This window comes from Ceratotherium simum, chromosome 18 (genome assembly GCF_057802395.1).
Source record: "Ceratotherium simum simum isolate JZ-2026a chromosome 18, ASM5780239v1, whole genome shotgun sequence".
Lineage (NCBI taxonomy): Eukaryota > Metazoa > Chordata > Mammalia > Perissodactyla > Rhinocerotidae > Ceratotherium > Ceratotherium simum.
Window position 1 is genome coordinate 1000883 of NC_141917.1, and position 13172 is coordinate 1014054.

Genomic DNA, 13172 nt, shown 5'->3' on the forward strand with positions numbered 1-13172 from the left:
ATGGCACCGTCGGCACGCACTGCTCTGGGCAAATCCACGGACAAAATGGCAGGGGGGTACCAAGGGGCAAGCAGGCTGGCAGAGGGACCTCTGAGAAGGCCCACATCCTCATCCTTTGCAGCTGGGTGTCCTCGCGCCACATGAGTGGAGGGAATCCGCAGGGCTGATTTTCAAGGAAAAGTGGCGGGCCGTCTCCATGGTGAGCTCGGAAGGGAAGGCCCTGGCTTGCAGAAATCCCCTTTCTTTACCGAGAACACTTGGGTCTGTCATAACCGTGTATGTGGTGGGGAACCTCGCAGGCAGCAGGCGTGTGGGTGTCTTGTCAAGAGAACCCAAGGCCCCCGCACTTTCGCCCCAGGATGGATCCCCCCAAGTGAGCCAGTGAGCGCTGGCTGGGAAAGTCAGCATGGCCGAGAAGGGCTGCGGGGGCTGGCGGTTATTTCTGAGAAACACTGCCTTTTGTTTTCTAAAAGCTTTCTCAAGGGCTCAACTCTTGTCAAGAAGGTACAAAAAGGCTGATTCTCGTTCAGGTTCCTATTCTCTCCAGAGCAGCACCCTCACTCACTCCTTCACTCATTCGTTCACTCACCCAGTCTCTCTCTGGGTGCCTTCCATGCACGAAGCCATCGGTGCAGCCCTCAGCCATGATCCACCCATTCTGGAGCCCTCAGAAAGGCGCCTTCTCCCCACTCCACACGTGCTCACTTGCCTCCACCTGCCCTCCTGCGCTCCTCCCCCCGCCCCATCCATCATTCATCCACCCTTCCATCCACCCATCCTTCCTTCCCTCCTCCCTCTGCCCTCCTCTGACAGTACGGAGGAGCCAGGGGTCAGGTCCGAGGTGCTGGGCTCTGGACACACAAGCTGGCTTCTAATTTGCCACATGGAGACCACGCGTGTCCTTGGCTTCGTGCTGCTAGGAACAGCTCTAAGACCCAGGAAACGGCTTTCTAAGCAGGTCCCTGGCTGGGCAAGCGTTGTCCAGGGTGCTGAAAGTGCTCCAGATGACAATGCATATGGCGGGTTGTAAACGGCCTGCGCCAGGCGTGCGTGATGGAACCTGTCCCTGCCCATGGCCAGCCCAGACCCTCGTGAACAGAAGTACATGCACTACTGCCGCCTAAGAGGAGCCGAGTATTAAACTGGGGTGAATTCAAGTGCCCCCCAAAGCGTGTTCTAGGCCCCATGGGTAGGGCGAGTCCTGCACTTTGCCCCCCACCCTCCCATGCTGTGATCCTTGGCTTGTGGCCCCTTCCTCCATCGAAAAGCCAGCAACGGCCAGTGAGTCTTTCTCACGCTGCATCTCTGGGACACGCTGCCAGCCTTCTCCTTCCACTTTTAGGGGCTCTGTGATCACACGGGGTCCACCGGATAATTCAGGATGATACCCATCTTAAGGTCAGCTGACTAGTTACCTAGTTCCACCTGCATCTGTAACCCCCATTGCCGTGTCAGGTAACATACTCCAGGTTCCAGGATTAGGATGTGGGCACCTTTGTGGGATCGTTATTCTCCCTCTCACAAGTGCCCAGGGCTCTGTATTTGCCCACGTGTGGGAATCCCTTTGCTCCGTGGTGCCCCTCACAGGTGAGCATCCACACAGCTGTGCCGAGGACAAGCTGGGGGCTCTGGCGAGTGAAGGAGGGCAGGAAGGTGGGGGGAGGGGAGGACTCTCGGCACTTTGGGGGGTCCTGGGGGCGTCGTCCACACTCGCTTTCCATCTTGCTTCCTTTTCTTGTCTGGAATTCCCCTTGCTGTGGACACGACAGGAGTAATGAGCTTCCTTACGTGCAGTTTAGACCTAGGAAAGCCCCAAAACTAGATTTTTTTCTTTGCTTTTTATTTTTTATTTACTTATTTAATTTTTTGTGTGTGTGTGAGGAAGATTAGCCCTGAGCTAACATCTGTAGCCAATCCTCCTCTTTTTGCTGAGGAAAATTGGCCCTGGGCTAACATCTGTGCCCATGTTACTCTACTTTATATGGGACGCCGCCACAGCACGGCTTGACAAGTGGTGCGTCGGTGCACACCTGGGATCTGAACCCATGAACCCCGGGACCCCGAAGCAGAGTGTGCGCACTTAACCTATCCGCCACAGGGCTGGCCCCTCTTTGCTTTTTAAGACTTTATCGTTTTCACATTTCACCCTGAGGAGACTGGCAGTCTGCACGCGGTTTTAAAAAAGAGATGAATCAGAAAGAGCCCTTAGTGAATTAGGCCTGTCTATCTGCCTTTTCAAGGGTTTCACTTCAGCCAAAATACACGTGATCCTGTGGAAAGTCGCGACAAAAGCATTTGCTAGAGAAACCAGATTCTGGAGACTTGAGGAGGAAGGATAACAGCAATAACCGACTGCTTGGCCTGGTCGGTTACGGAAATGCCAGAAACAGGCCCGGGCGCCGTTAGTCCGCGGTGGCGGGTGGCGGGTCAGCTCAGGCACCTGCTGCGGGGCCCCATCGTGTCCCCATCATGTCCTGTCTGACACGCCCTGAGCATCACCCGCCCCCGAGGGGCAGGTCAGTCCTTCCCTCTATGACAGCGAGGGCCCCGCCAGGCCACACCCGCAGGCAGGTGGGGCTCAGCCCTCACCGCTCATCTCTCCAGTGCATTTATGACGGCCCTGTGGCCTTGGGGCCGTCATAAATGCGTAAGCTCAGTCGCTCGGATGCTCTCCGGGCAGCAGTAAACAAGGCAATATCCATAAACCCCGACCCACAATGTGCACTCACGCTCAGCCAGTGTGGGCTGCGTTAGCACTGACCCCGTCCAAGGTACACTCAATGGCACCTGCCAGCGTAGGTGGCCCCATCAGGGACATCCCGGAAGGAAGACTTGGGAATTGCTCACTGATGTGAAATGCCACTTACCGGCCTTTGCACTGCCCCGGGGGACAGACAGAACGCCAACACCCCTGGGGGGGCCGTACCTTCACAGATTACACCCCCTTGGAGCTGCTCCCCTCCTGTCCTTTGTGTAAGCCTTCCAGCTCCTCCCATCTGTTCGAGGACGTTTGTCCAGCGCCCTGTATAGTCCACCTGCACCCAGCAGGGCCCCACCCACCCGTGGTCTGGAAGGGCACGCTGACTGTCTCCTGCTGGCCGGCGCGTCCTCAACAAGGACGAGGGCAGAACCGGGCTTGTCGCCCTGAGGGAAACCTGCAGCTCCATGACATGCTCTTTCTCTGGGGGCCCTCACAGGGATTTGAGGCTGGGGACCCAGAAGGCAGGGATCCATCAGGGACCCTGGGGGTAAGCTGGCGAGGCTACTGGGAGGCGGGCAGGGCTCCTTGCTGTCACCAAGGCCCCAGACCCTCCACTCTCAAACAAGCCCTTCCACAACCTCAGGTCACTGCTTTTGAGGAGGCCTCGCCCTCTATCCACCTCCAACTCTGGACCCAGCCAGCCGCTGTCTGCTCCATCCCATGGCCACCCACAGAAGACAGTCCCCAGACCTCCCCTTTCCCCCCAGCAGTGATTCTCGGCTGGGGTCCCCTACCCCACCAGCAGCATCAGCACCACCTGGAACTTGTTAAAATGCAAACTCCCTGAACTGGAAACTTGGGGGGGGCAGCATCTGTGTGATTCAAGCCTCCAGGGGACCCGGAGCTCAGTTTGACATCTGCTCCTCCATCTCCCAGGTCTCCTCTGAGCCGCCCTGCCTCCCCCAACAAGCTCTCTCGGGGGCTCCTGGCCACGGCCCAGTCAGGGGCTGACCACCTCTCTCCATGACCCAGGGGGGCCGACTGCTCTCCCCGAGGTCCTCAATCCGGCCTCCTCCAGAACATGACCCTTGACCCTGAGCAGAGCGCCACATCCCAGCCTCCCAGCCCTTCCTGCCATCCCTGTGTGGGACTCTGCCCGTGTGAGCAGGACCCCCGTGGGGGAGACCACATCCTCCAGGACCCAGATCTATGGCTCTTCCTCCGCAGAGCCCCCACTTCCATGACCCCCGTTCCCAAACCCAGGGTGCCTGCAGCCGACACGTCTGCCCCACGTGTGCCTCCTCCCCGGGTGTGTCCCCAAGTTCAGCTAAATGGACGTGACAACACACCAATAAAGGAACTCACGGTGGTCAGGATGGGGTAACGGGAGAGAGGCAGGGTCGCCCCCACCCGGGTAGCAGACCCAGGATGGCACAGCAGGACAGACTCGGGGGTGGATGGACAGGGACCGGCTGCACACAGCACGTCCACCTGCCCAGGTCCAGAACATGGGGGCAGGTCAGGAGACAAGCAGCCTGGAGAGGAGGGACAGGGGCGGCCGGCTTATCACCCACCCTCCCAAACCCCACTGTGTCCACGGCCCTTGCTGCCCACTCTGAGGAACCCTCCAGAAAGAGCAGAACCATGTGGCCCACAGTGACGGTGACGGCCAAAGGACAAGTGCATGCCCGGGTCACACAGCTCTCCTCCCTGCCTTCTCCTGAGTATCCACGAGCTCGGCCTGAGTTGGCTGTCAGCGTGGTGGGTGCTGGGCTGGGGTCTTCCCACCCGGCTGCACCCGCACCGTGGGAGCGCCTGTCCCGCCTCCCGTCTCCTTCCTGCCACATCTTCACACCCGAAACCCCCTCCAACCCCCGCCAGGCCAGGGACCCGTGTGCATCATGCACCTGATAGACACACGTGTTTTTATGATCACAGATGGCAGTACTTGAGTTGCACACACCTTAATACAAACGCTAAGAGAAAATTTAACAACTATGAAAATAAACCAAAGCTCCACATCTTCCTCCCGCAGCCCTTGTGGAGACACCAGGTGGGGGTGGGGGGGTAGGAGGCATGCAGGTGGCGACATGCGCTGAGTGGGGACCAGTGGGGAAGAGTCTGGAAGTGGGGGTGACATGTGGGGTGTGCTGGACACTCGGGCTCCAGGGGGCCTGCACAGGGCGTGGGGACGGGCACCACACAGCCGACAGAGCCCTCTGCTTCCGGGGAAGCTCAATGGGGCTGGACCCCACGGCTGGGGGACAGCCAGGCTGGTGCTGCTCCCAGGACAGGTGTGAGGATCCGAGCCCAGGAGCTTCATGGGTCAGCGAGAAGGGGCCCATGCCCACCACTAAGCACCTATGTGTCCCCTGTGCCCGCGGGACACGTGCCATCGCTCCAGACCACAGCAGCCCCCACAGAGAAGAGGGGACAAGGGCCTGATACCCCCAGTCCAGATGCCCAGCGCCCCAGCCAGGGTCTCCCACCTGCCTCCCCACCTCCTCCTCCCTCCTCCTCTCTCCCCTGCGTCCTCCTGCCACCCACTGCTTCCTCCTTCCTCCCCCTGCCTCCCCCTCCCTCCCTCCTCTCTCCCCCTCTCCCCTTCCCTCCGCCTCCCTCCCTCCTCTCTCCCCTGCCTCCTCCTCACTCCCCCTTCCTCCCCTGCCTCTTCACGCCTCCCCTCCCTCCCCTCTCTCTCCTGCATCCTCCTGCCACCCTCTGCCTCCTCCTCCCTCTCCCTCCCTTCTCCTCCTGTCTCCCCTCCCCTGCCTCCTCCTCCCTCCCCTGCCTCTTCATGCCTTCCCCTCCCTCCCCTCCCTCCCCCTCTCTCCTTCTCTCTCCCCTGCATCCTTCTACCACCCTCTGCCTCCTCCTCCCTCCCCTCCCTCCTCCTCCTCTCTCCCCTGCCTCCCCTCCCTCCCCCTGCCTCTTCATGCCTCTCCCTCCCTCCCCTCCCTCCCTCCCTTGCCTCTTCATGCCTCCCCCTCCCTCCTCCTCCTCTGTCCCCTCTGCCTCCCCTCCCTCCCCTCCTCCTCCTCCATCCCTCTCCCTCCCCCTCCCTCCTCCCAGCTCCTCCTCCCTCCCCCTGCCCCCTCCTCCCTCCCCTGCCTCCTCCTCCCCACCCCCCGCCTCCCCCTCCCTTCCCTGCCTCCTTCTACCATCAGGGCTGAAGGACAGATCCGTCACCAGAGGGTGGTGGAAGGCAGGCCCTGCTTCCTGAGGACATGGCCAAGCCCCTCCCGGGAGCAGCCCGGCCAGCAGCACACGTCCTGGGGTCTTGGGGGAGAGGAGCCAGACCCTCACGGTGGAGCCAGCCCCCTCCACAACGTGGAACCACATGGGACATGGAACCACATTGGATGTGGAACCACATGGGATGGGGCTTGAGGGCCCTGGGGGTCCACCCTAGGCTATGAGAAGGGCCGGCCATCAGTCCAAGATGGCCTTGAAGTCTGTGGTCAGGGCCGGGTCAGCTGCTGCCTCCAGGGCGGCCAGTGTCGCCCTCGGGAGCTGCTGGCACAGCTGTGCTTGGGCTGCAAGGAGATGACTGATGTCAGACCTGTTTCTCGAGGAAACTGAGAACAACCTTCAACCTAGGCTCAGGACACCGCTGAGAGTCCAGGCAGGACGGTCTGTGTGCTGAGTGCCTACTGTTGGCAGGCCGGGCTCAGGGTGCCAGGAACCTCAACAAGGGGCAGCACCCACCATCGGCAGGGAGCAGACAAGGACCCAGTGAGGACCCTCAGAGCACAGGGTGCAGGTTGGGGGGATTGTTCAGGGAAGGAGAAGCTGATGACCCCCACACCAGTGTCGGGGGCAGCCAGGGCAGGGACCCGAGGAGACACAGGTCGGGAGTTGGAGGAAGGACACGTAGGCCAGTGGGGCTGGAAGGGAGACAGCTAGATGCAGTTCCCGTGGGTAGGGATATAGGCTGTGGAGGTGTGGCCTGGAGACATGGGTGGCCCAGTGGGCGTGCCAGGCCCCTGAATGAGGGGGGGAGCCCGAGACCCTCGGGCCCCTCATCCCATCACCCTGCACCCACCACTTGCCACACAGACAGGGCGGGCCCAGACGCACGCACGCTCGAGGACGGGGTGGGGGGGTCTCTGGGGCTGGGTGCTAACTCTGCCCTCTCTTACCTGCCCGGAGCGCCCCCAGGAGAGGCCTGTAGGTGACGCTGTGACGAGCGAGCTTGAGCAGGAAGGCGCGGAGGCAGAGCCACTGAGCAGCTTCAAGAGGAAATGGGCCCAAGGCGCCCTTGGTCCCTAGTGGCATCCCTGGGGACACACAGAGAGGCTGAGGCCCCTGCCCAGCCCCGCACTCCGCCCAGGAGAGACCATGCACTCCAGACGCTGCCCAGGGTCCCTCCAGGCCGAGCGCAGGGCTGGGAGGCGGGGGGCAGACGGGCGATTTTACTCAGGGGCCGTCCCACACAAGCACCAGAGAATTCTGACAACTGAACGTTTCCCTCTTCTCCAAAGAAACTTCCACGAAACAGAAACAACAAAAAGCTGAGCGTTAGGCTCAGGACCACGGAGACACTGCCTGGCCTGAACACCAGACTGATCAGAAACGCACACCACAAGCTGGGGGAGCACAGACAGTGGCTCCACAGGAGGTCCAGGTGCAGACGCCCAGAGGAAAGCCAAGCCAGAGGGCAGTGCACCCTGAAGCAGAGGCGGGCGAGCAGCTCGCGTGGGCGCCCCGCACGTGGCTTCCCTCCCCGAGACGGGCAGAGCGGCTACAGGGACCGTGGCCTGGGGTTGTGCAGCCCTCAGAGCACCGCAGAGAGGAGGGCACCCAGGGGGAGGCAGAGTGGGCGAGGGAAGGACCAACAGCCAGGTCCCAAACGTACGTCACACCCCAACCACGTCGCCATCTGCCCACACGGCGAGGGCGCGAGAGGAGGCCAGCGAGCGGTCATCAAGCTGAACCCGGCCCGAGAGCCGCAGAAGCCCTGAAGCTGAGCCTCCTAACTCAGCCACACAGGGGGCTGGTGCTTTCTGGCTGTGGGGCTCCCAGAGCACACGGCAGCTCCGTGCTGGAGCGTGCAGGGAGCCGTCCGAGCTTCGCCAGCACCACGGGCGACCCCTGGACCCTGCCAGCCGTGCCCTGCGTCCCTGTGCACCTGCGTTCTTGGCTCTCAGGAGGGCGTAGCAGCGAGACGCGGTGTCGGAGATGACCCGGAGGAAGAATGAGGGGTTGTTCCTCACTGGCTGATTGAACGGAAGCTGCAGTGCACACGCATGGAACCTAGGAGACAACCACCCTTGTCATAGGAAATCTCTGGGCTAGGATGTGTTCACGCGTGTGACCAAGTGTACACCTGGGGTCAGGCGTGCACGTGTGTGCTGTGTGCAGGCTGTGTGCAGGCACGTGTGTGCGTGTGTGGTCAGTTGGTACGTGTCGTGTATGCATGTCTACAAGTCACGTATGTCCACGTGTTGGTGTGTGCACGTGTGTGTGTGCGACCACAAGACCAGCTCCTTGCCAGGTGCCTTGTGCTCCTGGTCCCGCCGACCACCTGGGCCCTCTCGGGACTAACATGGGAGTGCCAGTCCAGCCGGCAATCTGATCTCACACTCCCAAAACCCCGCTTGGGTGGGAAGTTCTTCCCCACTCACGGGAGAGGGGAGCCAGGTCTGGAAACACACAAACCTAACGTGCCCGGGTCCCAGGGTCGGGGACACACCACCAGTTCAGCAGGGGAGCACGTTCTGCAGGTGGAGGACCCTCTTGCGAGGGAGGGGTGGTGCTTAGTGTGCAGCAGGGAGAGGCCTCCACCAGTGGGGATTTCATTCTCCCACGGAAGGCGCTGAGCCCGGCAGGTTCCACTCAGACGGCGCCTGGCGAGCATCCTGTTCCGAGCACCACGTGCACACGCACAGCCCCAGCTGCCATGACCACCATGGCCCAGCTTTATGATCCCGCCTCCTGCCTCAAAGGGAAGGGGGTTCTCAGACCTCCCTAACCCGTATTTGGGAACAGCCGACGTTTACGCCCCTGGGTGGGGAAGCCAGTAGCTCTCTGACCCGTCACCTCAGGGCTGCACGGAGCCCTAACCGAGGAGCGTGGAGCAGCCCTGACCGAGGAGCGTGGGGCAGCCCTGACCGAGGAGCGTGGGGCAGCCCTGACCGAGGAGCGTGGGGCAGCCCTGACCGAGGAGCGGGGAGCAGCCCTAACGGAGGAGCGTGTGGCAGCCCTGACCGAGGAGCGGGGAGCAGCCCTGACGGAGGAGCGGGGAGCAGCCCTGACCGAGGAGCGTGGGGCAGCCCTGACGGAGCAGCGGGGAGCAGCCCTGACGGAGCAGCGGGGAGCAGCCCTGACGGAGGAGCAGGGAGCAGCCCTGACGGAGCAGCGGGGAGCAGCCCTGACGGAGCAGCGGGGAGCAGCCCTGACGGAGCAGCGGGGAGCAGCCCTGACGGAGCAGCGGGGAGCAGCCCTGACGGAGCAGCGGGGAGCAGCCCTGACCGAGGAGCGGGGAGCTGCCCTGACCGAGGAGCGGGGAGCTGCCCTGACCGAGGAGCGGGGAGCTGCCCTGACCGAGGAGCAGGGAGCTGCCCTGACCGAGGAGCAGGGAGCAGCCCTGACGGAGGAGCGGGGAGCAGCCCTGACCGAGGAGCGGGGAGCAGCCCTGACGGAGGAGCGGGGAGCAGCCCTGACGGAGGAGCGGGGAGCTGCCCTGACCGAGGAGCGGGGAGCAGCCCTGACGGAGGAGCGGGGAGCAGCCCTGACCGAGGAGCGGGGAGCAGCCCTGACCGAGGAGCGGGGGGCAGCCCTGACGGAGGAGCGTGGGGCAGCCCTGACCGAGGAGCGGGGAGCTGCCGAAGGGTGCCTCCCCTGAACCCAGGTCTCTGCAACGTCCCCTAGAGGGCAGGTGTCCAGGACCAGGGCCCCACAAGCAAGGGGTCCACTAGTGGGGACATGAGGGCGCGGTGAGGTGACGCGGTTACCCAGGGCCTTGGAAGCATCGCCTGCTGCTCGGCTCACCCCCCGAGGGGCCCCAAGAAGCCAGTGGGTGTCACAGCCACCCCCAGTCTTCAGCTGGGAGCGGCACACGGGCACACTCACGTTTACACTCTGAGCACATGTCCAGAGAGGTGCAGAGGCAGCTTACACACGAGCGGACAGGGACGTGGTTAGGAAGACGCGATAAAGGAATAATTACGACCACGAAGAGCCGGGGGACCCCGAGTACTAAGGGAGCCCTGGACTGGGCGAGCAGGCTCCACACCTCCCAGGACACAGAGGTGGACAGACGAAGCCCACGAGCGGCCCTCGTGGCCGAAACACAGGGGCTCTGGGGCTAAAGTAGCTTTCCTGGCGTGACATTTTAGGAGGAATTTGCTCCGTGAGCCCCACTCAGTTCCTGCGAGAGACAACAACCTTGTCTCACAACAAATACACAACCCTGGATGACGCGAACTCTCAAAGGCTCTGAACAGACACTGGGCTCCCCATCACCCGGGAGACGCTACTGCCCCTCGTCCAGCCCCGCGACCACGGCTTGACTTCCCCAGAGAAAGTCCTGGGAAGCTGGCTGCCTCCTTGAGCTGCCCGGGCGCAGGTCTCCCCTGGAGACCCCAGAGAGCAAAGCTCGGCTTTGTGTCCCCGAGGTCGGGCGGGCAAGGTGACCTGGTTAATGAAGGACGGGCGTCCATCCTCCCGAGGGGCACAGCCTGAAGGTGGGAATGTTTTCCCAGCAAAGACTTAGGAAAGCACCCCAAACGACGCCGTACAATCTCCCACCTGCGCCCCAGTCCTCGGCATGGGGGCTGCGGACCACCAGGGACAGGGGATGTCCTGGAATGTTCCAGAAGCACAGCTGGGCCTCAGCACGGGCCAGTTTGTGGGGCAGGAATGGTGGCTGGGCTGTCAGGGAGCCGTGTCCTGCCGGGACGCCCTGGGCCATGCTGGCCTCCCACCGCCACCTGGGACCTGGATGAAGAGGCAGCGTGGGCTGTTGAAAATAAGCAAACACCACTTTCTCATAAACCCGAGCTCTCACGTGAAGGCCTGGGAGCCTGGCAGGCAGAACACCGTCCCCGCCGTAGGACAGCCAGGGCGAGGCCAGCCCTGCAGCCGCGGCCGTGTGCTCCCTCTTGTGGCGGCGCAGCCCGGGGGACCCACCTGTAGGCCTGCAGCAGGAACATCTGGAACACATTTGTGAAGACCGTCTGGAGACTGTTCACCTGGAGCCACAAGGAGAGAGACGGAGGGGAGATCCTGGGATTCAAGTCCCTGTCTTGCCCTTTATCTTCTTGTCAAACGGAGTAAGATAGAGGACCAGTGACAAGAAACCATCGTCTCTCCAGTGAGATCCCGCCGAGTCCTCACTCACTGGGGGGCCCGGACTCCGCTGGGGCCGCCTGAGGGCACCAGCAGGAAGGGACAAGGGGGCGGCGCCCAGCCTGGCCAGGAGGATGTCCTGGGCCCCACGGCTCTGGAGCCTGAGCCAACAGAGGCCTCGGACCCCCACACCCTGTGAGGAAGGGCCCTGGGGCCGAGGATGGTGGGGCCCGAGGGGCGTGGGGGCAAGGGGCCCTCGACACACACACACAACACACAATAACGGGACCCATGAACCACGCAAGCCTCACGGCGAACCTAAGCCAGCGGTCTCCGCGTCTGAAGTCTGCTGCCTGTTGGCAGCGCGCTCACCTGCAGGTCCAGGAACAGCCCGTGACACTTCAGCCGCAAGAGCGAGAAGAGCTTGCGACGCATGTTCCTGCCGGCCTTGAGGCCCTGCTGGAAGGTGAGGCTCGCTCTGATGGAGGTCCGGGCGTAACTGCAACACGACGGCGGGCATGAACCTCGCGAGTCCAGACATGCAGGCCACCCACCCCACGCCATCAAACGCTGCTCTGATCACACCTCATGTGCGGGTGTCCACCCACACAACCAGGAGACGAAGGATGCCCCCTGACTCTGACACCCCCTCGGCCTGACCCCGCCGACCAGCCACGCAGTCATTGGTGGGAAACGTGAGCGTCAGGACGTGTGAGGAAAGGGCCCCGCTCACCACAACCGCGGGCACCATGCCACTCACTGCCTGCACGCAGGCATCCACAACGAGCAGACGAGACACAGTCTACACTCCAGGTGGGATCTTTTATATCAGCTTTAAACACTCTTATCTCGAAATAAGTTTCTCATTATATCACATATTCTTTGAAAACAACTTTAACGCAGAATAAGGCTTCTTCTCGGTGACATATCACATCTACTCAGCTGTTTATGTCGGTTGTTTCGTCTCTGTGCTAAGGCACCCTACCCCGAGCACTTAAAACGGTCAAATAAAACCTCTGATCACGTCTCTGACTTTTCCTTCAGGACAGATTTCTAGAAGTGGAATTACTGGGAAAACGTCTGAACATTTTAAGAACTTGAACACAAATTGGCAGCTTTCCAGAAAAGTCATCCCGTTTGCCACACCCTCAGAAATGAGTGAAGTGTCCTCGCCCAACTCCAGCGCCCGCAACGGGAGAGCGCAGAGGAACCGTCATCGTGAGGGAAATGGGGCCTCGGGCTGTTGTGGCAGAACTGGGCCTGGAGGGCGGGGGGAGCTGGACCCCTGGGGAGGCTGAGCGGAGGCCCGAAGATAGGGAGACAGAGCCGGGGAGCCGGGCAGGGAACGGGGTCAGAAGACAGAAGCATGGACACAGGGCCGCACAACAGCAGCAGGAGGCCAGAGAGACAGACAGACGCATCTGGACCACACACAGAAAGGGCCTGCACCTGCCTCTCCCCTTTCAGAGCAAATTCCCAAAGAGCCTGGGAAACGGGACAACTGTGGACCTGAGTGTCCAGGCCAGGACAACTGGAATTACAACACAGGAGGGACGCCCGCCTTCTACCACGGCTCTGGAGTCTGTGCTATTCATTCATGAGTGAGCACAGGTTCCTCATCTGTGTCCGTCCTGAGTCCATTCACGTCTGTGCAGGGCCTGAGGCTGGGCTGTGAGCTCCCAGGCTCAGAGGAAATGCCCTGTTAGGGGCTGAACTATGTCCCCCAAATTCATAGGATGAAGCCCTGACCCCATGTCTGGAGATGGGGCCGTTAAGAAGGTAACTGAGGTTAGATGAGGTCATTATGGTAGGGCCCTAATCCAGAGTGACAGGTGTCCTTCTAGAAAGAGGAGACACCAGAGATGCTCAAACACACAGGGATGACCATGTGAAGACATGGGGACAAGACGCTGTCTACAAGCTGAAGAGAGAGGCCTCAGAAGGAACCAGCCCTGGCCACACCTGGATCTCGGACTTCCAGCCTCCAGAACTAAGAGGACATAAATTTCTGCTGTGTACACCGCCCCGTCTGTGGTATGTTCTATGGCAGCCTAAGCTGACTACAACAGGGGCCCATGGTATCACGCACAGAGCAGGCCCCATGCGCCACAGCCCTGCTTCCCCAACGGACCAGAGGTGACCACAAATTCATAACGTCCGGTGAGGCCACGGACCGGCA

The 13172-nt window shown here is 61.7% G+C and overlaps 1 protein-coding gene across 6 annotated transcripts in view; it reads right to left on the minus strand.

Annotated features, from left to right (window-relative positions):
* Positions 1 to 13172, minus strand: part of TERT (telomerase reverse transcriptase) — a 45845-nt gene that overhangs the window by 15212 nt on the left and 17461 nt on the right. Inside the window, exons 12-16 of one of the 6 annotated variants that reach the window (XM_004440036.3) lie at positions 11366 to 11492; positions 10835 to 10896; positions 7833 to 7957; positions 6844 to 6981; positions 5844 to 6237 (exon numbers count right to left, since the gene is read on the minus strand). In XM_004440036.3, coding sequence (XP_004440093.2) covers positions 6134 to 6237; positions 6844 to 6981; positions 7833 to 7957; positions 10835 to 10896; positions 11366 to 11492 — 556 coding nt within the window. In that variant the 3' untranslated portion in view covers positions 5844 to 6133. Of the gene's footprint in view, positions 1 to 5843; positions 6238 to 6843; positions 7958 to 9260; positions 10643 to 10834; positions 10897 to 11365; positions 11493 to 13172 lie in introns of those variants that run through there. The other 5 variants (XR_015555069.1, XM_087443092.1, XM_087443094.1 and 2 more) reach the window with 5 other exon arrangements.